We start from the raw sequence: 20,934 nt of genomic DNA on the forward strand, positions 1-20,934 counted from the left end.
AGATCTAAAGTTCTGCTGATGAATTAACCAGCCAAATGGCTAGAAAATAGTACATGATGCAACTTCATCCAAAATCCTGATCAATATTCATGGAAAAAGTTTTTTATTTCCCCCCTTGAACTAAAAAGATCATACACGAAATCCTGAAGTTATACCCGTAACACTAAGTTCACTAAATTTCCAATTTGAGTGCAACCATACCTTCAACAGGCCACGGAAGTTTTCTAACACTATAGATAGTTGGGGATCTACAATGCTATCCTATCTCTAAAACAGCATGACAGTGTCACAAACCAATCATGCAGAAACTATACAGAGGACTTTACAACCCGGAAATAAATGATCGAGATAGATATGCAGTAAACTTTACAATTGTAGTGTAGATGAACATAGATTAAGAGGTTCTTTCTCCAGACACACTGACACTTCCACGTTAGCTGCATTCCTTGAATGGTGAATTTGACCAATCAAAATGGCCCAGATCTCCCATTGTACCCCTAGGTACACAAGCAGACAATTTTATTGGTTTCGACTGCAACACTGGTTAAATTAGGCCAAGCAGAACAACTAATCTTCGTGAATATTTCTATGAAGTTTCCTTCCGTCTGACTTTCAATTTTGTAGACCTCCATCCTCCTGAGGTTAGCGGCCCAGGGGAGTACGAAAAATTTTCAATGGGTTCCATGACGGCCGACTTATTCTTGGCTGAGCTACTAACAGGTAATATTTCCTGAAATAGAAGGAACGAGCCATCATACTATAAGTTTCATTTCTCATCAAATTCTCCTCTACCAAGTTTACTTTTCCCTATTCGTATACGAATCACCTTCATATGATAAATTAAATCACAATCTACCTTGTTTACTGAAGCCTTCTCTGTATTTGCTTTTAGGTCTTGGATCTCCAAACACTCCAGGTAAAACATCACCTGCAAAATGATGGGCAAAGAGACATGAAATTTTTTAAAAAAAGTGGACAAAATTATCACAATAAAGTTCGAGATATTGAACTACAAAAAATCCATATGCATCTCATGAAATTTTAGAAAAATTGAATAACACGTACCTTATCAAGTAACTGAATATTTGATGCATCAGTTGCCATGATCTGTACACCAATACAGTTGTCAGTGCAACAGAAGGGGCAAAAGACAGAATTGAATACACAACCATCCTCCTCACTCCAGATACCACGTCCTGAACCTTTTGAAGACCTAACTAGGAGCCTCTGGTTAACAAATAAGATGTCTGTCATAACAACCGGTATATTTGTTGGCAAATTGGCATTTTGAGGTTTTAAGCTTTCCTTATATGTCGATACTAAGTGTGTTTTTGATGATACTGTAAATGAGCACGATAGATATAAATGGTTCTCCGGACGACCCAGTGGGTTTCTACAAAGTGCACAAGACAGATGCAACTTTTTGTCCATTGGAAGGCCAGCAGACAGACAAACAGGAAGGGTGTCATTTAGATTGAGCACTTGGGGAACATTTGAACTCTTAGACTTCCCTTCTGTGAGAACAATCTCATAACTAGTATCTTTTGGGCTATTTAAACTTCCGCTAATTATTGAGCTTTTGTCCAAGCTGTTGCATTTGGGGTTTTTGGTTTTGGGATCAGCAACAAACGCTTCTTGAGCAAGTTTCGTAATAGTTAAACCCATAGACTTCCTCCTTTTCTGGGTATGAGAATTTACACTCATATCCAAAGACTCTGTTTCTCGTGCAAAGCTGTAGGCATTTGCAGCAACATTTCTTTCAGGAGTATGTAGCATTGAAGTTTCGGATGTAAGAGGAGATCTTGTTGATTTCGTAAAACATAAAGAATGGTTAGAGAATTGATCGGGAAACTCAGAGTAGGCCTCAATTATGGTTGAAGTTGATCGCTCATCTTTGGAGTCTCCTGGACTAGGGATGCCTCCAACATCAACACAAGGAGTCTCCTGCACAATTGGTGAATCTGGAACTTGAAGGTCGGTTTCCGTAGATAGAAACTCATGGTTCCTGCAAAAACCAGTGGTTCAAGACCATTGCAAATGAAAAATACATATTGATTGCTGAGTAGGGAGATAATAAGAACATCAAATTTATAGAGGTATGATAACTGATCATCTGCCTGATTACAGTTCCTGTACAAACGTTCTTAGTTATACAAATTATATACCAACATGGAAAAGCTAATAAATTCTCAGCTCTTCATAGGTCATGCCATAAAAAATATAAGCAAGGGAATCCATATTTACCTCGTATCTGTTTCAACACTGCAGTCCAGATCAATTATACAGTTTTTAGGATCCTCATGAACCTGAGAGAAGCTTGAGCGTCAAAATCACATTGAGATTTCAATTATAAAAAAAACAGGTATCATACGTCATTATTGTAGTACTAACTTTCTGCCCACAATAGGTTTTGTCAAATTTCTCTATCTTCTTTCTTCTAAAGCTCCCAGGGTCCGTAAGAGTAATGTGCTCCTCATTCTCAAATTTCTGCAAGTCACTTTCTGTATTCTTGCTAATGCGCTCCTAAAGTGAAGACAACAATAATGTACTATGGTTCATCAGCTGACCAAAGTATGAAAAGGAAGAAAATAGCACAGAAGAAGCATGGGAAATATGTTCCAGACCTTAATGTCGCTGAAAAAGGATTTTAGGCCCTCCATAGACTGTTCGAAGTTATCAAATTGTTTAATGGATTTTCTTAGCCACTTTGAAATGTATGCCCTGTTCCTCTCTTCCTGAAAACGCTCATCTGTTTGACCAAAAAAGGAAAATGTAAAAGCTATGGGAGATTTGAGTATTAAATAAGCTTATGTGTCTGCCAAAGAATTACTTTAAGAGTGACAAGAAAATTTTAGATTTATAAATATGAGTATATAGCAAAAACAATATCGAAACCATAAAACTAGCTAAAATGTTACAGCCAAGGAATGGCAGCTTCCATGCAAGTTTTGAAGGACTTCTGTTCTCGTTAAATATGTGGATTTCTTCCTCTACCCCGCACAAACAACCATATATGCATACATACAAAATTAGTGACCAGAGAATCTCATATTATTTAGAGGCAATGGACAAGTGAAATTAAAGCAATTACCTAATAGGACAATGGCACCATAGTCAAACTTGTGTCGAATACAGCGTCCTACAGAAAGAAATTGTTACAAAATATAAAAAGGTTATTTGCATGATGCCACTCCACATATGCACATGAAAATGATAAGTAATGAGAACAGCTACAAAGCATACCTGCAGCTTGATTTAAAGCTCGGAAGGCCTGTTGACAATACCACTCATTTCCACTTAAAAGGTTTTTGGATAGTTTATATGTGTCATTGAACTTTTTCTTTAATGAAACTTGAATATCATTTCTGGAAGGAATTATAAATAAATAATCAGAATATAACATTATATACTATTTTCCAAAAGTAAAGGAAGGATGAAGTTCTTACATATTTGGAAATGGAATACCAACTATTATCTGAATGTTAGTTAAGACTTTCTATGAATAAATACATAAAAAGAAAACATTCAACTTGACAGACACCGACTTTATGATTTATAGCTACAAGTCCAATCCATTCATTAATATGACAATGGACATAAGGCACTCCCAAACACAAGGAAAGAAGATGTTTAAAAGAAGAAAGGATACAACCACTCTAGCATTATCATCAGAAAAGTCTATTCCTTCTGAAACCTGCACACAACAAGGCAATTTAGGATACGCAAAATAAACCCTTTTTTTTTATAAGAAACTGAACTTCTCAAAGAGAACTTTCAAGGGAAAGTTCCATCATAAAATCATCTTACTGGATTCTTTTTTAATAAAAACTTGTTGGATCATTAAATGTCATAGTTTTCTTTCCAGAACCAGCAACTTCCACCTATTGGATCATTATTGAATGAAGTTCTTACATATGTCTTAATAAAGGGAAAAGAAAAGAAAACACATGAGGCATGCCAAGGTATACGCCTCAACTAGAGTGCCTTGCCTCATGCCTCTTGGAATCCTCAACAAGAACTGGACATGCCATGTAAATCAATATTTCTTCCTCTCCTCGCCTCAAATCTGTGATTTGGAGTCTATCATAGAGTAAGGTTAATGGTTTGGGCTAGCAGCTCACGATGCCTTAACATGGAAAAGTCCCCTAAATGAATAAATGCCTACAATGCTACAACTAATAATCAATATCACTGAAGCTCATGTCCATTCAACCAAATAGTGGACTGCTATAAAAAAGTATGATGCAGAAACTCTTAGCTCAGATACATGATACATAGCAGGGTTTTAAAGCAAACTTCAGAGCTTGGTGAAACTTTGATGCAGAAACTCTAGTCTGGATCTCTAATGCTACCATCATATCAAATTGTATAAATATGACATTTGGAGAAATTTTAGGCTGCCTTGTTAAATTAAGAGATTCTAGGTATTTAATACTATTACCGTTTACTACAGCCTCTAAAAAAACAATATTACAGTTTACCATCATGCGCAAAAGAAGCATCAAAGTTAAAATTTCCATCAGCTATATCAGTTTAGGCAACAGCATGTCAAAATTTATTGAAATTACTAATGCTAATAGGAAATCACGGGTGTTTATCTTTCAAACTGGAAACTGTATATCAACACTCATGGTTGTTTTGGGTCATAGTGTTACAATAAAGCATGGTGTTGCCGTAAAGAAACAAGGAAAGTAATTGAATTTTAAGTAATCAAATGGAACACACCTTTCCTCGAAAAACTGCAAAGAGTGCTGCACCTTCCTTGGGATTTTCACAGCCAATCACATACGGGTGATTGGGTTTAACCTTCTTACCTCGCCTCTTCTTCTCGACTACGAAGTTATCACCAAGACGTATTGTATCATAATATCCTTTCAAAATGGAATCAAAATCCTCTTGAGTTCCTCCCCTTGGCTCTATATGAAACAATTGAAATCATTCTTAACGCAACACGCAAAAAAGAAAAAAGAAAATATAGGCATGCAAGCAATGTAAAATAATTCAACTCATCTTAAATAAAATTAAAAAAAAAAACTATATACCAACAGAGAGAATATAAACTAGCCTTACCAACAAATAGGGACTTCCTTGCATTCAGTCGAGACCATTGACCAGTTTCAGACCAACGATTTTGGAGTTTCTCCATCAGCTTATAACTAGGGAAGAACACTAGACAGCCACCAGGAGCGATCAAAAATATCTCCTCCAGAGATTTTCCTAGGGCATCCTTTAAGAAAACAACCAGTATAAGACCGCAAAAATCCTATAATAAGTTTAGAGCAATCATGAAATTCCAAAAATACCTGGAATGCATATCCATCGGCCGTTTTATAACTTCCATTGAGTGGATAGTTTCCTGGACCACTTGATATAATAGCTGGCCACACCTGCAGTACAGTTATCGATAGGTCAAAATTTAACAGTTGCAGGAATAGACAAATCAGAAAATAGGAAAAGTCCATTTGAACCTGTGATTCCACGTCAATTACATGAGGAGCTTCCAGTGAAGTTCCAAACTGAACTCCAAGTTCAGATGAGAAGGAATTCATAGGTGACAGGGTCCTAATTGAGTGAAATCAGAAATGATTAGATAGTTGAAATGCCTGCTTAGGCACCATATATACAATATGTCCCACAAAATGAAGATGTAGGGAAAAGAGCAAGCACTTTAAAGAAGCATCTCAATTTCCATACTGTCAACTCAGTATGATGTCTAGAAATGTGCTAAATGACTGACTTATAATCAACCTATAAACTCTGATCAATAAGAAACTCCAAGTCTTTTTTCTTACAGAAGAAAGGAGGATATGTTAAAATTCAATTAACATGGCTGAAAAGCATAGTTGTTTAAGCCTAGCTTGAAGATATTTTATGATTTTCAGAAACTATTTAATACATCACATTCCACTTTTCAAGTCTTAGATGCTCACCCAGATGTCAAGATAACTGATAAGGAAAGATCGCCAATGTCTCTAAATACAACAGCTGGATTCAAGCACCACAAACTGAAAGTATGCGTCCAGTCAACATGAACATTTCCTGAAATGAAAAATAAATAAATAAATCTACATTAATAAATAAATAAATAAAGCCTATTTCAACAGAAACAAAAAGGAACAGTTAGATTTCTAATTGTCAAGATAAGTTCAGTGAATTTTTTCTCCACTTGATAAGCCTAAACTAGCAAGTCAGTTCCGGATAACATCAGACAAACTTCTCTCATTTTCCCTCAAGTGATTAAAAGTCAACTCTCTGCATTATAAAGTCAATACTCAAGTTAATTGCATCATCACCATTATATAAAGATTGGAAGGAATGCATTTCTCTTCGATGTCTTCAGACAACAATGAAGACTTGGGAACAGGAGTCTCAACTTAGTGACAGCTAAAATACCGAATCACAAATGATTTGCTTCTCGATGGAGAAAAGAAAAACAGATAGAATCAAACAACTTGGAGTTCAGTTAATTAATTCCATACTTCCAACCATTTATCGTGATATGTATCTTTCTGATCCTATATCATTTCCTTTTGAGTTTGTTGTGCTGCCAGCTTGTGTGTGCCCACACTTTCACCAAAGCATCGGGCTAAAGTTCTTGCCTTGATGCAATTAATGCTTTATTTTGGGAACTTCAGATGAAACCTTATCATACAATTGATGATATTTAAATATGGACTTCTATGATCAATTGCACATTGTGAGGTTATTTTTTTGGCTTCTTTATAGTGTGCTGTCTTTTAGTAATTGTTGCACCTATACTCCTTTTATACATACATACATACACACACACAAGCGCATATATATTCTATCAAAGCCTTCATAAAAGCTTGACCAGCTCCTGGAGGATGGGTTTTCTCCTTTTTGTATTTATAGATCAATGGAAGTTTGTTTCTTATAACTAAAAAGGGTATCAAGAACTGTAATCATTGACTGAAAAATCTTGCAGGCGGTGTATCAAAAAGAAGACTAAGCAACTGATTACCAGGATCTCTTTTAACATGGCGTTGTAATGCAAGCTGGTAATCAGACATGTGGCAACCATTTTTTGAGAAAAAATATGTCAGTGAAGAGAATAACCCTGCATTGTATAAATTAGAAATATTCAATATTGATAGTTTGACATAAAAATGAAGCAAAGGCTGTACCCTGTAGCCTCTTACCTTCCAGCGTTATCACTGACAGGCCACTCAAATGTGGAGCATCAGACTCCGTATCTAAACCTGCTTTAATAGCCTTAAACAAGCATATGGTGAAACTTTGAGATAATAAGAGCAAAATGAAACGTCCCCCAAATTACTGAAAGGACCCAAAAAGACCAGGATACCTTAGTTGCACATTCAAGCAAAATGGGGAAGCATTGTTGAGTTATATTAGCTTCTTGGAGTTCCCTTAGAGCATGATTGCCAGTCCAACTACAACATTCATGAACGTAGAAATAGGATGTCTCATAGACAGATATTGTCAAACTGATATAAACTACTAGAGAGATCAAATCCACCATTTATAGGAGAAAATAAGCAAAACGTGCATATTTATTGAAAGTCTTGAAGTGTAAAAAGAAACACGTTTAATCTGGAATTTATACCCAAAATGCATAAAACACTCTAGCTACATCAAGAAAAACATTATAAATTTAATTCTTCCTTGAATCAAGCAATCTAAAAAGAGACAAAGTGAACTATATGATATTGCGTTTCATTACACCAAAACACAGACAAACCATATGCAACTGAGAAATCAAATGTTACAGCAAAACCGGTAAAATTTTCTTTCATAACTCACCAGGTGACATAATGCTGAAACTCGCGCTTCTGCAGTGTGGTCTTCCTCTGATCAATCCAACTTATGAGATCCTAAAAGTTCAGTAGGACTACTAAATCTCAAAAGATCTTTGAAGATAATTACAAATCATTCTGAGGAAGAGTAATTATAACTAATCACCTGTGTCATTTCATACAGTGGCTGGTAAACCAAAGAATCAGTATAACATAGTTGCTCTAACTCCATCTGCAATTCTTTGAAAGATGTGAAAAGCAAGCCATAAGAAACATCTTTCTTAAATCATCAAACAAACAAGTAGAATTTCAATAACCTACTATTTAAAGTATCCTCGTCAAGGTCCACACTACCAGCATGACGGGCAATATCCTCTATATTACTGAAAAATGAAAACATATTAAACGAATTAATTGCCAGCATTTGATAGCTATCTCATGGAGTCACCATAATTCCAACCGAGGTAAAAGGAAACAGAGAATTTGTTGATGCTAGTACACATACTGGGCTTCATCAAGAATCACAATCGCACCCTTAATATCTACATCCATTGCTCCTCGAATAACTGGATTGACAACATAGCTATATGGGCAAAACACCAGCTGTGCATCGTCTGCCATAGAACGAGCTGCATAGTATGAACAACCTAAAAAGTATAAAGAAATTATCAAGTTAAAGATGTGATGACAACATAAGGCATGTTAAACACCTCAAAACTTAGAGATTAACCTTTTACCACTTCTCCAACTTTCACCAAATCTTCAATGTCATGAACTTCATGACATCCTCCTCTCTGAAGAGTTGGATGACTTTTAACCTTGTTGAAATTTCTGTTTGTTAGAAAAATGAAGTATTACTTATCTTCCTTTGCTGATTGCTTTAAATTAAGTAAATTGTGAAAGAACTAAATTAAATTGAGGAAGACAAAGGATAAAGATAACTAACTTAAATTCATAGCATCCTGCACCTTGATCCCTCAATAGTAGTTTGCTGGTATAATTCAACAAATTTTAAAATGAAAAAGAGAACATCAAATGACTTTATTTAACTGGAAAAAGACAAACAATCAAGAAAAAGGTGCCTTTGGAGAAAAATATGCACCATTGTTCATCTATGTTATCTTTCCCTCGTACATGAGGATTTGTGCAGAAATGTTTCCTAGATGCCTGAGGATAAAAAGGGGGTTAGTAAATAAACAGCCCAGTAGAACCTACAGAAGACTACCCAGAAATGCATTGCAACTGGACCACAGCTGACAGTAGAGCACAAGGGATTCTTACAGCCAAAGCCAGCTTATTAAAATTCTCAAATTTATTCAATGCACAATCTCATAAAAAAAAGTTATACACGTACAAAAGAACAGTTACGTGTTGAAGAGGTGACATACCAACACTGCCATAGGCACTCGATAGGTAGTTTTCCTATACTCGCGGATCACTTGTGCTATCTGTGAATGTGTCCTCCTTGAATAATAAAACGTATAGCATCAGGATCATGTAAATGAGAAAAACGATTTGAGGTTCACATCCCTTATTTCACATTACAATAGATTGAAACTTACGAGGCATAGTATATGGTCGGGGCTGTTTTTTTCTTCTGGCTTTTGTTGTTTTGCACTGGAAGAGATGACTCCGTATTTACAGACGCTAGAAAACCCAACATATTCCTCAGAAGAAGTTATTGTCCCATTCTTTACAAACAAACAAATAAAAAGTTCTAAAACACACACACACACATACACACACACAAAAACAGGAAAAAAATAATAATAATAATGAAGAAGAACGAAATGCAAATAGTGAAAAATGTGAGCAATGTTATTCTATTGCTGATCGAGGTCATTCCATCAATAGAAATTTCAGTACAAATGACAAAAAACCACATGCAAATCAAAAGCTTGGCAGCATCCGCATTTCACAATAGCTATTTTCAATAATCGTTTGAAATTCGATATTCCGTACTGGATAGTAGAAAAACAACTCTTTTCCAACCTTCGTATTCTTCACTTTTTCTCAACCTCATTCGTCAAGAAAACAAACCAACAGTCCCAGAACCAATTAACCGTCGACGAAAAGAACAGTTCAAGATAATGAACGTGTTTTGTTGCAGGCAGCGCGCAAAGAAAATCTATGTCATCATAAGAATCGCCCTAGCTATATCCTCGCGATATAAGCCTAATGAGCTCGCAAGGTGAACCCAGTTAAACAAGAATAAAAATGTCCATGAACTTGAGCTATTTTTTTCTATGTCACTATCTAACCGCTCAATCGAATTCGTGCGTTTAAGGTGTTCGGATGATCAGAGTAAAGACGTTGAAAACTTACTTGACGGCTGCATTTCTGGAATAAATCCACCGCCAAAAGCAAGAGGGTCTGTGGCAGCCTCTGGAGCAGGCTTCGAGTGACAAGAATTAGCATCCTGATTCTTTATCTTATAGTTCTTCTGCCAGGCGAGAGTCGAACACAGAAGTGAAAGTGACTTCCCGGTTCCAGTCGGAGATTCCAGCAATGCATGGCAATGGCCTTCTCTTTGGGCTCGATCAAGGGTGGATATAACTCTACCCATGAATGCGAGCTGCGAACCGTAGGGTCGGTATGGAAATTCCACTTGGATGCCACCAATCGGGTAGACTTTCTTTGTGAGCTGATGAGTCGGATTGGGCTTGTTCGTCCTTCCTTTCGCATATACCATTTTCGCAATGTTGCACGGGTAATCGGGTAGGGATATTCGAACTCCCTGAGAACTATCTAGCTTGGTGAACTACACGATCGAGTTCTTTTCTTTTTTCTGGAAACCATTGGCGAGAAGAGTTAGGGTTTATCGTACTTGAATTTGGCGGGAACTAGAACTTTTTCATCTTGCAATAGCCGGCGAGCGCTTTTTTTTTTTTTTTAATTAAAATTTTCTTTTAACAGTTAAAAATAATTTGTTAACAAATATATATATATATATATATTCTTAAATTTTTATGTTCCAGATAGACAAAAGTGTTAAATATTACGCTAATTAATGATGATTATTATTATTATATCTACATTGTTTATATTAAAACTTTTTTTTTCTTTTGCGAAATATAAAAGGTCTGATATGACGTGGAAATTTAATACCCTTTTTGCTATATCCGACGGCCCCGGAGAGCGAAATCTAAAGGAGGCGTCTTTCTTCCCGCCGGCATCTCAGTTAACCAGTTCGAACCTACAGGTGGAAGACCCATCCTTGTATTGGCTCACCTCTTTTAGCCATTCGGATACTTCTCTCTCAGCACAGGAACAATCGCTAGGTTGTATGGCATTCGGCGCTTCCCGGCGTTATCTTTCGTATCAATTCAAAGGGTGCTTGTTGGGACGTCTCACCAGTGGCAGGTATCATTATCCCTTACCTTACCTGCCTTCGCTCTCATCGGCTTTATCATACTTGTTTTCAACCCTAGATGAACCATCAAATCTATTTGATGATGTTAGTGTTTTGGGTAATGGGATTCGGTATCAACGCAGTATCGACGAGCGCTTCGTTATGAGAGAGCTTTCTGATCTTTTACTAGTCAATCCTTATGGTTCGGTTTCTGACACCGTCAAAGAGAATCATACTGAGAAACAGGTGTCAATTAGGGCGGTTGATGGATTTTTACGACCCGAAGAAAAATTGCGAGGTGTTTTCCTTCAAAAACTGAATGGTAAAACAGCAATTGAACATGCTTTAGCTAATACCGATGTGAATTTGAGCCAAGATGTTGTGAACAAAGTACTGAACACGGGGAGTTTAGGCAGCGAAGCTATGATTACCTTCTTTGATTGGGCTATTAAACAGCCGTCGATACCTACAGATACTTCTAGTTACAACATAATTCTTAAAGCTTTAGGTAGAAGAAGGTTTTTTGACTCAATGATTGATGTTTTGCACAACATGACACGGAAGGGAGTGATTGTGAATATGGAAACAGTATCCATTGTGGTAGACAGTTTGGTCAAGGCTCGCCAAGTTTCTAAGGCACTTCAATTATTCAAAAACTTGAAAGAATATGGGTTGAAATGTGACACTGAAACCTTGAATATTCTTCTTCAATGCATGTGTCAACGATCTCACGTGGGCGCTGCAAACTCCTTCTTTAATTTAATAAAGGGAAGTGTTCCTTTCAATGCTATGGCATATAACATTTTAATTAGTGGATGGTCAAGATATGGTAGGCTTAGTGAAGTTGAGAGAATTTTGAAAGCAATGGAAGCTGATGGATTTTCTCCAGATTGTCTGACCTACACTTATCTTCTTGAGTGTCTTGGCAGAGCTAATCGCATTGATGATGCTGTCAAGATCTTTGATGAAATGGTTGCAAAAGGCTGTACGCCAGATGTTGGTTCTTATAATGCAATGATCTCCAACTTCATATGCATAGGTGATTTTGATGAATGCCTAACCTATTACAAGCGTATGTTGAGCAATAAATGTGAACCCGACATCAACACCTATTCCAATTTGATTATTGCCTTTCTTAAAGCCAAGAAAGTGGCTGATGCACTAGAAATGTTTGATGAGATGGTGGTAAGAATTATTCCCACTACGGGGGCAATAACATCCTTTATGAAACTTAGCTGTAGTTATGGTCCTCCGCACGCAGCTATGTTAATCTACAAAAAAGCAAAAAAAGTTGGATGTAGGATATCCAAGAATGCTTACAAATTGTTGCTTATGCGGCTTTCTTTGTTTGGTAAATTTGGTATGCTATTAAATATATGGAATGAGATGCAAGAAAGTGGATATGATCTTGACGTGGAAACTTATGAACATGCCATTGACTGCCTTTGTAAAACAGGGCAGCTTGAAAATGCTGTACTTGTCATGGGGGAATGTTTACGTCAGGGTTTCTTCCCAAGTAGGAAAATACGTAGTAAGCTTAATAACAAACTGTTGGCCTCTAACAGAACAGAGATGGCATATAGGCTCTGGTTGAAAATCAAAGTTGCTCGTCATCAGGACAATTTGCAAAGATGTTGGCGTGCCAAGGGATGGCATTATTGAAATCTTTTAGGTCATGTCAATTACGAACAAGTTCTTTCTGCTCTTGTTTGGTCATCTGAAGGTTAGTAACGTTTTACAGAAGACATTCTACGTATCTTAGTATGCTTTAAAATGTAGACTGCTTAAATTTTATTTGTTAAACATATATGAGACGACACCGTTTATGCAATTTCTTGGGCTTCCACTGAGGTAAGTCTCAAACTGTAGACTTCAGGGCTCTGTTTATCGCAATCCATATTGAATAAATGGAAGAAATCTTATCTCTACTCATATTTAGTTCATTTTGACTAGAGCACTGTTTCTTATGTTTTGCTCGTCAAGATTCCCTGAATTTTTTTATGGGCGGGAAGAACGATAGTTAGGTAAAGAGGGTGCTGGGGAATTTTCACTAGGTTTCTATGATGTCCCACATTGGTTGGGGAGGAGAACAAACCACCATTTATAAGCGTGTGGAATCCTTCCCCTAGCAGACGCATTTTAAAGCATTGAGGGGAAAAACCCGAAAGGGAAAGCCCAAAGAGGACAATATCTGCTAGCGGTGGATCTAGGCCGTTACAAATGGTATCAGAGCTAGACACTGGACGATGTGCCAGCCTTCTCGCTGTTCCCCGAAGGGGGTAGACACGAGCCGATGTGCCTGTAAGGATGCTGGGCCCCAAAGGGGGTGGATTTGGGGGTAGTCCCACATCGATTGGAGGAAGGAAAGAGTGTCAGTGAGGACGCTGGGCCGCGAAGGGGGGTGGATTGTGATGTCCCACATTGGTTGGGGGGAGAACAAACCACCTTTTATAAGGGTGTGGAAATCTTCCCCTAGCAGACGCGTTTTAAAGCCTTGAGGGGAAACCCGAAAGGGAAAGCTCAAAGAAGACAATATCTGCTAGCGGTGGATCTAGGCCATTACAATTTCTTATGTTTCTTATTCAATTGATTTTATCCAGGTCATTGTGTACTATGTTTGGTTTGTCAAGGTTTTCATTCATTCAATTCATTTTTACTTTGCAGGGTCCGTCGTTTGATGCATACCTATGGGCTTTGGCTATTCATCTGGTGTCCAACGCCCTCATCTCAGGTAACATTTCAGATCGCTTTGGCCATTCATTTAGTCATGTGGTGCCCACGCCTCGAGTTCTACCTCAAGTTCTGCACCACAACGCAAAGGATTGATGTGCCATAGTTCCCAACTTAAGAATCTCTTATTAGGATTTAACCGAGCTTCAGATGAGTATGGATACAAGCTAGTGTTGATGATATGCTTTTCAATCCTAGCAAATGGCGGGCACCAACTCAATGTTTCCTTTCTCTCTCCAACCGACGTGGGATCTCACAATCCAGTCCTTTTGAGGCTTAGATTCCTTACTGGTACACCGCCCGGTGTCTGATTCTGTGACTCTAATACCAACTATAACAGTCCAAGCCTCTATTAGCAGATATTGTCTAGTTTGGCTCATTGCGTATTGTTGTCAGCCTCATAGTTTCTAGAGTCTTATAAAAAATGTTTCGTTCCTTTCTCCAACCGTGGGATCTCACGATAACTATTCGAGGCTAAAATGCAAGAAGGATCGAGAACTTGACCCCTTTGAAAGTACTAGTGGAGTTATTTAATTTTCCATCATTTTCCTCAGCTCAGCTTGTTCTTCTGCTGAAGAGCTTAAATCAAGTGTATGGATACGTGAATTGTACAGAGTTGGTACCAAAATAAACCATCACGTTATCCAATTTTATTACCATAGTCGATCTTCTTTTTTTTTTTTGTACCCTTCCGAAAAAGTGAATTTTTTTGTTCTCTATTCTATTATGTAGTAAATTTGTATATTACGCCTAGGTTTTCCTTTCCAAATTCTCGAGAAAAAACAAGCATTTATAAATTGTCCAGCATGCTTGAGAATGGTGCCAATAGTGTCTGATAACCATATAAATCATAGTTTTAGATGGAAGTTGTATTGTTTCCAAAAATCCCCTCAAATTAGTATTTGAGATGTACACTTAGAAACTTTAAAACTTTTCAACTGACATTAATATTCTTTATAAAACAAAAGTTTAAAAACATTATTACCGACAATTACTAAAAATTAACGTCTTATAGATTATCTTCAAACTCGTTAATATTACTGCGTTATAGATTATCTTTAAACTCGAAATATCTCACTCAGCTAAGTAATTATATGACACCGATATGAATTTAGTTCTCTCCGGTTCAACTAGGACCATAGGTTCAGAATTTCTATCAAGATTGAGAAAAGGAAGTTTTCTAATCATTGACTCAAACCTATAGAACAAGTATTTTTAGACGTGGTACTCACCGAAAATGTAATTTTTTCTTATTTTATTAAAAAAGTTTTGGTATTTTTAAAATAAAGTGTTAATCAATGTTAAGAATTTTTTAATTTTTTTTAAATGACATTATTATTAATTTAGTCAAAAGAAAATGTAGGCCTCTCGTATTAAAAAATTATTATCCTTTAATTTCATATAAAATAAGAGAAGTAAAGGATGTTATTTCTGGTCACTAAGGCAGCGAGATTAAGAGGGGAATTTTCTCTGTAGAAATGGTTCTCGTTACCTGAATTTTCCTTCATTTTCCTTCATTTTCCTTCATTTTCCTTGTTCGGTATATTGGCGGCTTCTTTCCTTTTCCCACCTTTCCACTCTCCCTCGATCCAATGCTTCAGACCACAGCTCATCTGTGCGCTCATCTCTCCACTAACACTCCAATTTCTGCATAGACCTAGCATCTCCTTAGTTGCCTGCGCTTGTTCTCAACTGTTGTGATTGGATTGTCTATGCTCGAGTGGGATCATAGTTTCGTTTCTGCCTACGAGAATTGTCAGGAGTAAGTTTGATCTTCTGTGTTTTTGTGTGTGCTACCGGCGGGATCCAATCCAGGGTGGACTGATATGGATCAGTTCGACGCATTCTTTCGGAGAGCCGATTTGGATGGTGATGGAAGGATTAGTGGAGCTGAAGCTGTCGCTTTCTTTCAGGGCTCCAATTTGCCTAAAAATGTTCTTGCGCAGGTTCCCTTTTTCACTCTATACTCCCTCTGTCACTCTTTCTTATTCGGATTTCGCATGGGTTATTTATCTTAGATCAATGGCGTTCATGTACTTGTACTAGGTTGCGAATTCGAAATCCATAAATTGTTATTTTTTCACAGCATTACTTTGTTTCTCGGTTTAAAAAAATGAGCGTCTTCGCCTCGTGGAAGAGTGTGTCTGTGAGTTAGGTGGTTACCTGTATCTTCTAGGAAAGTTCTGGTGTTTAATTTCCTATCTAAAGTTTTTCCTTGAGGTTTTCCTTTTTGATTTTAATTTTTTACCCCTTGCAATCTAATATTTAGATATAATTGTCACATATTCCATCGTCAGACCTGTGATTGAAATTTATAACTTCCCCATTAGATTGAATTGACAGCATTGGTGCACTTCAATTTTGTGATGTGGCCAACGGATGCTGATTTAGTCCGTTTGTACAATACAAGCTTTAGCAGTATTGTATCTGTATTCTGTTTCAACCACTGGTATATATAGTCTTTATTGAAGCTATTATGTTGAGAGGCTTGTCCTCTTACTTCATCCTCCTCTAATAACTATCTAACGATATAAAAGATGATGCCTTTAATTGTTGCCATTGTCTACTGGCACCACTTAATAAGAAATGCTAACATGCTTACAAATCTGTCGTTCTGGAAATTGTTTTGCCAATCTAGGTTATCTTCTTTACTTGCAGATATGGATGCATGCTGATCAGAGAAAAACAGGTTTCCTTGGTCGACTGGAATTTTATAATGCTCTCAGACTCGTAACTGTTGCTCAAAGTAAGCGAGAGCTAACACCTGAAATTGTTAAGGCAGCACTCTATGGTCCTGCTGCAGCGAAAATCCCCCCACCCAAGATTGATCTTTCGGCTGTATCTGCCACTCAATCAACTTCAGTGACTGCTGCATCTCCTCCACAGATGAGTATGCCTGCGCCAACGGCACCTCAAAATTTTGGCTTTAGGGGACAAGGGGTTCCAAACGTGGGTGTGAATCCGCAGTATGTTTCAGCCCAGCCAAATCCTTCCATGAGGTTACCTCAAGGCACACCTGGTGGTGTTGCTTCCAACACGCAACTGGTTATTGCTGCCTCTGAATCCTCAGGAGGAGGAAATGTACTGGGTTCAAATCTTTCAAACCCAAATGGTTGGCTCACGCCAGGTGGTGGCCCTGCTGCTGGGCCTAGGGGAGTTAGCCCTTCTGTGGCTTCCCCAGCTACATCGTTATCACCAGCTTTAATGACTTCACAGCCTATGCATAATAATACAGCACCAGCTGTTACTGGTAACGGATTTGCTTCTAAGTCGGCATTTGGTGCTGACATGTTTTCTGTTACTCCATCTCCACCTACACCAGAATCTTCTGGACTCAACAATGCAGCCAATAGTGGTACTGGTCCATCAGCGTTTGTTGCAGGTTCCAGTGTATCCCAGCCTTTAAGTAAGCACAACTCCATGGAGTCATTGCAGAGTGCATTTGTTTCAAGACCAATATCTGATTCACAGTTGCAGCTCTCTCAGACATCATTGGAACCTAGCAAGGAGGTTCGAGCAACCAGTCCATCACCACTTATATCTTCTGGGATCACAACTGGAGCCAGGAACTCTACTTCTGAAAATACACAGCTTACTTGGCCAAAAATGAAACCAACTGATGTTCAGAAGTACACAAAAGTTTTTATGGAAGTAGACACTGACAAAGATGGTAGAATTACCGGTGAGCAGGCACGGAATCTATTTTTAAGTTGGAGATTACCTAGAGGTATAGACTTCCTTTGTTCTTTTATTTTTTAATTTTTAATTTTTAGATCTAGAATGTAATCTCACATAGTAGATGAAGCACAAGTTACCTATTTCAAGCAGCAATCAAGCAATTTAGGGAGGTTTCCTGTTTCTCCTGTTTATGTATCACACAGAAAAAAGGGGAAATGAACATATGTGCTCAATGAATATGTTTAAAGTTGCAAGTTTAGAGGTTATGGCTGTTTTCACCTTGATATACAAAAAGATTTAGCATTGCCTTTTACTCAACGACTCTTTTTATATTGTGCATTTAGATACAATTTGAGTATTTGCAAACATATTTGCTTTCTGATGTAATACCATGAAGATAGTTTTAGCTTAAAAAATTGGCATATACTTTTCTGTAATCCCTATGAAGTTATGCCCATGTCCTGATTTCTGCTTGTTTCACTGAAGCTCTTGTAAATTTGCTTTTATGAATATCCTTTTAATTTGTTATAACACTTGAGCCATGTTTCATATTCTCAGAGGTCTTGAAGCAGGTGTGGGACTTATCTGATCAAGACAATGACAGCATGCTTTCTCTTAGAGAGTTTTGTTTTGCTTTATATCTCATGGAACGTTACAGGGAAGGTCGACCTCTTCCAGCTGTGCTTCCAAGTAATCTTATGTTTGATGAGACTCTGTTGTCCATGACAGGACAATCTAACATTGTCCATCCGAATGCAGCTTGGGGTCCTCGTCCTGGTACTTACCAGAGTTGTTAGTTGTGCTTATTTTCTTTTGCCCTCTTTTTCTCTCATTTTTGTATTTTTATCTAACTTTTCCTTCGTTGAAATTAGGATTTGGACAGCAGCAACCTCAGGTCACTGCTCGGTCAATGGCACCAACTGTAGGATTGAGGCCCCCAACACATGTACTTGCTTCGAAGGTCGATGGTGCTAAACTATCCAATGAGCAGAAATCAAGGGCTCCAGTGTTGGAGGATTCATTTCTGGACAATTCTGAGAAGGGCCAACAAAATTCGGCTAGTTTAAATGCTCAAGATGCTACAGAAGCATCTGGGAAAATGGTATTTCCTTATATCTATCTGCTAACTTTCATGACCTTTCTTTGGAGAGGACCTAGTTTTTTCTTGGTGTGAATGTGGAATTCCATTACTTGCTTGTTGATGGGTTCTATTTTTTTACTCTTTTTAAAATTCCCCTTATATCTTGTTAAGTATATACTTTCTTTTCTTGTTTTCCTCGTGAATTCATGGTTAACATGTTTTCACCTGCTATGTAGCATTATTCTCTCTAATGTTTCTTGTTTCATCCTGGATAGGTTGGAGAGACAGCGAATGTTATTTTGGACTCAAAAGAAAAGATTAAATTCTATCGAACGATGATGCAGGAAATTGTAAGTACTCTTTGTTGCTCTTTGCTTTCAGTTTCTTAGTAGTATGTGTTCAATACGCAATTCCTACTATTAGTTTACTTCTATAAATTTACACATTTTTTTCTCTTTATATTGTGTGCCAATAATGGTTACTCATAGGCTAGAACAGATATAATTGTATAGTAGTCATTAGCTCTGTGTGAGTTCACAACTAGATCTAATCACTTAATTTTAAAAGATGTAAGTTTCTGAATAAATTTGATTTAATAAATACTCCCTTTCTAAGCACCTATCTATGACTGAAATCATGAACCACCCAATCCACTTGGCATTCCCATGTTTGGTGCAATGAAAACTACTTTGGGCATGTTGATATGTCATTTCCTTTATTTTTCTTTGCCAGAATTAATTGAATTAAATTGCAGTTCAGGAACGTTGAAGATTTTTATTTTATTTTTTATTAGAAGAAAATATTGTCCGACCGTATATCCATCTCTGCAGATATTTAAGAAAATTTTGTTTCGTCTGCACTAAATTGGCAAAAAATTGCTAACTGATTTTTGATCCACAAAACTCCGGCTTTGACCTTGAATTTCTGAATTGAGCCAATTGAACCAAGATGAGTCAATGATGCTAGGGAGGCAGCACTCTGACATTCGAAGCAAAATTAATCAGTCTGCCAAGTATATCATGCGAAAGCGCAATGAAAAGGGAGATGATTCTAATCTTCAATCCAATCTTTGCATAAAATAGGCCAGTTTGGAGGGAGGTTGCATTAGGGTTAGGGTGTTTTTTCTGGTTTTATCACTCTGACAAATACTATTTAGATGAAACCTTTCACTTTTTGGGTATTTTAGGACTCCTTAAAAATTTAGTAATGGGCCTGGGAATAATCTCCATATTATTCATGAGGGGACCATATATTGATTTACTGAAAAAACTCCCTGTTTTATCTCATGCTCAAGTTCTGCCATCAGCATCAGAAATGGGTTTTTAACTCCATCAAAATATCTTTTAGAGCTGTGATGTATAAAAAATACTCCAAGATTTTATCCAAAGAAACGTCTATTTGAATACAATAGCCAAAGGGACAATTTATAGAAGTAAAACAACTAGGTTTAACCCCACAGTAAACCAACCAACTTAACCAAACAAACCAAATATCAGTATGTCTCTTTGTTTAAGACAATAACTACAAGCAGCCCCTACATCAAGTTGCCCATTCAACTGCTTCGCTATCATTGAGGATCCTTCTAAATCTAAGGTCCCGGGCATTCTTCCTGGAGTCCACAACACCTGGATGTCTCTTTGTTTCGTGTCAAGAAGTCAATCAGTCTTTTCAAACCTCTATTTCTCTACCATGTTCCAACTTGAATCTGACTCCCTGAACAGAGACAAATTAACAGCATGCTCTGTTAGGCTATGGGCTTCTTTTTCTTTTGGAGTTTTAATTGTTGAACCAACCATAGGATCCCACTTGAACATACTCTATACGACCTTCTAATTTGGGCTTGATTCAGAGATGGAGACTTATACTCTCATTGAGGGTGCTCAAGTTCTAACTTTGGACTTAATAGATCTTTTTTTCTCCCATTTTCGGGTTTTATTATTGTGCACCCATGTATTTTTTCATTTTTTCAATGAAAGATCGGTTATTCATTTTTTTTTTTTTTAAAGAGTGGCTAGAATAGAATTGTTAGGCCTGAAGTCCATGCAAATATCTCAATACCACAATTTGGCCCATAGATCGGGGATGGGTGTGAGCCCTTATCTTGGGGCTTGAGCGTAAATGCTAATATTTGTTCAAAAATATTTTCTGAGTATTTTCTTTTACGTGTGTAATTAGTTCCATGTAATAATTGTCTTCTTCTTTTCAGGTTCTACATAAGAGCAGATGTAATAATAGATTAAATGAGATCACAGAAAGGGGATCTGCTGACAAGAGTGAGGTATTTTCTACTCTTCTTTTTTTTTTTTTTTTTTTTTTTT

General features: G+C 37.3%; 3 protein-coding genes and 1 long non-coding RNA gene across 5 annotated transcripts in view; 3 read left to right on the plus strand and 1 right to left on the minus strand.

Moving 5' to 3' along the window:
* The window catches only part of LOC111476374 (Fanconi anemia group J protein), a 26,809-nt gene continuing 5,875 nt past the window's right edge, over positions 1 to 20,934 (minus strand). Inside the window, exons 2-29 of the mRNA XM_023120009.1 lie at positions 10,101 to 10,556; positions 9,338 to 9,422; positions 9,164 to 9,239; positions 8,878 to 8,942; positions 8,722 to 8,766; positions 8,506 to 8,606; positions 8,281 to 8,422; positions 8,097 to 8,158; positions 7,942 to 8,015; positions 7,783 to 7,853; positions 7,325 to 7,412; positions 7,161 to 7,233; positions 6,983 to 7,078; positions 5,931 to 6,039; positions 5,469 to 5,562; positions 5,304 to 5,387; positions 5,071 to 5,227; positions 4,726 to 4,916; positions 3,650 to 3,694; positions 3,447 to 3,475; positions 3,244 to 3,365; positions 3,092 to 3,139; positions 2,625 to 2,749; positions 2,392 to 2,523; positions 2,245 to 2,306; positions 1,066 to 2,005; positions 857 to 928; positions 1 to 730 (exon numbers count right to left, since the gene is read on the minus strand). Coding sequence (XP_022975777.1) covers positions 587 to 730; positions 857 to 928; positions 1,066 to 2,005; positions 2,245 to 2,306; positions 2,392 to 2,523; positions 2,625 to 2,749; positions 3,092 to 3,139; positions 3,244 to 3,365; positions 3,447 to 3,475; positions 3,650 to 3,694; positions 4,726 to 4,916; positions 5,071 to 5,227; positions 5,304 to 5,387; positions 5,469 to 5,562; positions 5,931 to 6,039; positions 6,983 to 7,078; positions 7,161 to 7,233; positions 7,325 to 7,412; positions 7,783 to 7,853; positions 7,942 to 8,015; positions 8,097 to 8,158; positions 8,281 to 8,422; positions 8,506 to 8,606; positions 8,722 to 8,766; positions 8,878 to 8,942; positions 9,164 to 9,239; positions 9,338 to 9,422; positions 10,101 to 10,467 — 3,699 coding nt within the window. The 5' untranslated portion in view covers positions 10,468 to 10,556 and the 3' untranslated portion in view covers positions 1 to 586. The remainder of the gene's footprint in view (positions 731 to 856; positions 929 to 1,065; positions 2,006 to 2,244; positions 2,307 to 2,391; positions 2,524 to 2,624; positions 2,750 to 3,091; positions 3,140 to 3,243; positions 3,366 to 3,446; positions 3,476 to 3,649; positions 3,695 to 4,725; positions 4,917 to 5,070; positions 5,228 to 5,303; positions 5,388 to 5,468; positions 5,563 to 5,930; positions 6,040 to 6,982; positions 7,079 to 7,160; positions 7,234 to 7,324; positions 7,413 to 7,782; positions 7,854 to 7,941; positions 8,016 to 8,096; positions 8,159 to 8,280; positions 8,423 to 8,505; positions 8,607 to 8,721; positions 8,767 to 8,877; positions 8,943 to 9,163; positions 9,240 to 9,337; positions 9,423 to 10,100; positions 10,557 to 20,934) is intronic.
* LOC111476384 lies at positions 635 to 961 on the plus strand. The gene is made up of 2 exons (XR_002717070.1): positions 635 to 720; positions 893 to 961. It is a non-coding gene; the product is annotated as an uncharacterized LOC111476384 (long non-coding RNA).
* On the plus strand, positions 10,876 to 14,540 carry LOC111476376 (putative pentatricopeptide repeat-containing protein At5g43820). 2 transcript variants are annotated; one of them, XM_023120011.1, is made up of 2 exons: positions 10,876 to 12,850; positions 13,792 to 14,540. In XM_023120011.1, exon 1 carries the CDS (start codon positions 11,062 to 11,064, stop codon positions 12,787 to 12,789), a length of 1,728 nt encoding a protein of 575 aa, XP_022975779.1. In that variant the 5' UTR covers positions 10,876 to 11,061; the 3' UTR covers positions 12,790 to 12,850; positions 13,792 to 14,540. The 2 variants fall into 2 exon arrangements, with proteins under 2 accessions (XP_022975779.1, XP_022975781.1); XM_023120013.1 differs by having other exon boundaries at positions 10,876 to 12,849; positions 13,787 to 14,540.
* Positions 15,288 to 20,934, plus strand: part of LOC111476375 (epidermal growth factor receptor substrate 15-like 1) — a 10,280-nt gene continuing 4,633 nt past the window's right edge. The window contains exons 1-6 of the mRNA XM_023120010.1: positions 15,288 to 15,803; positions 16,516 to 17,584; positions 18,094 to 18,312; positions 18,408 to 18,637; positions 18,892 to 18,966; positions 20,823 to 20,894. Of these exons, the coding sequence (XP_022975778.1) occupies positions 15,684 to 15,803; positions 16,516 to 17,584; positions 18,094 to 18,312; positions 18,408 to 18,637; positions 18,892 to 18,966; positions 20,823 to 20,894 (1,785 nt within the window). The 5' untranslated portion in view covers positions 15,288 to 15,683. The remainder of the gene's footprint in view (positions 15,804 to 16,515; positions 17,585 to 18,093; positions 18,313 to 18,407; positions 18,638 to 18,891; positions 18,967 to 20,822; positions 20,895 to 20,934) is intronic.

The sequence above is a fragment of the Cucurbita maxima genome, unplaced genomic scaffold, assembly GCF_002738345.1.
Source record: "Cucurbita maxima cultivar Rimu unplaced genomic scaffold, Cmax_1.0 Cma_Scf00003, whole genome shotgun sequence".
Lineage (NCBI taxonomy): Eukaryota > Viridiplantae > Streptophyta > Magnoliopsida > Cucurbitales > Cucurbitaceae > Cucurbita > Cucurbita maxima.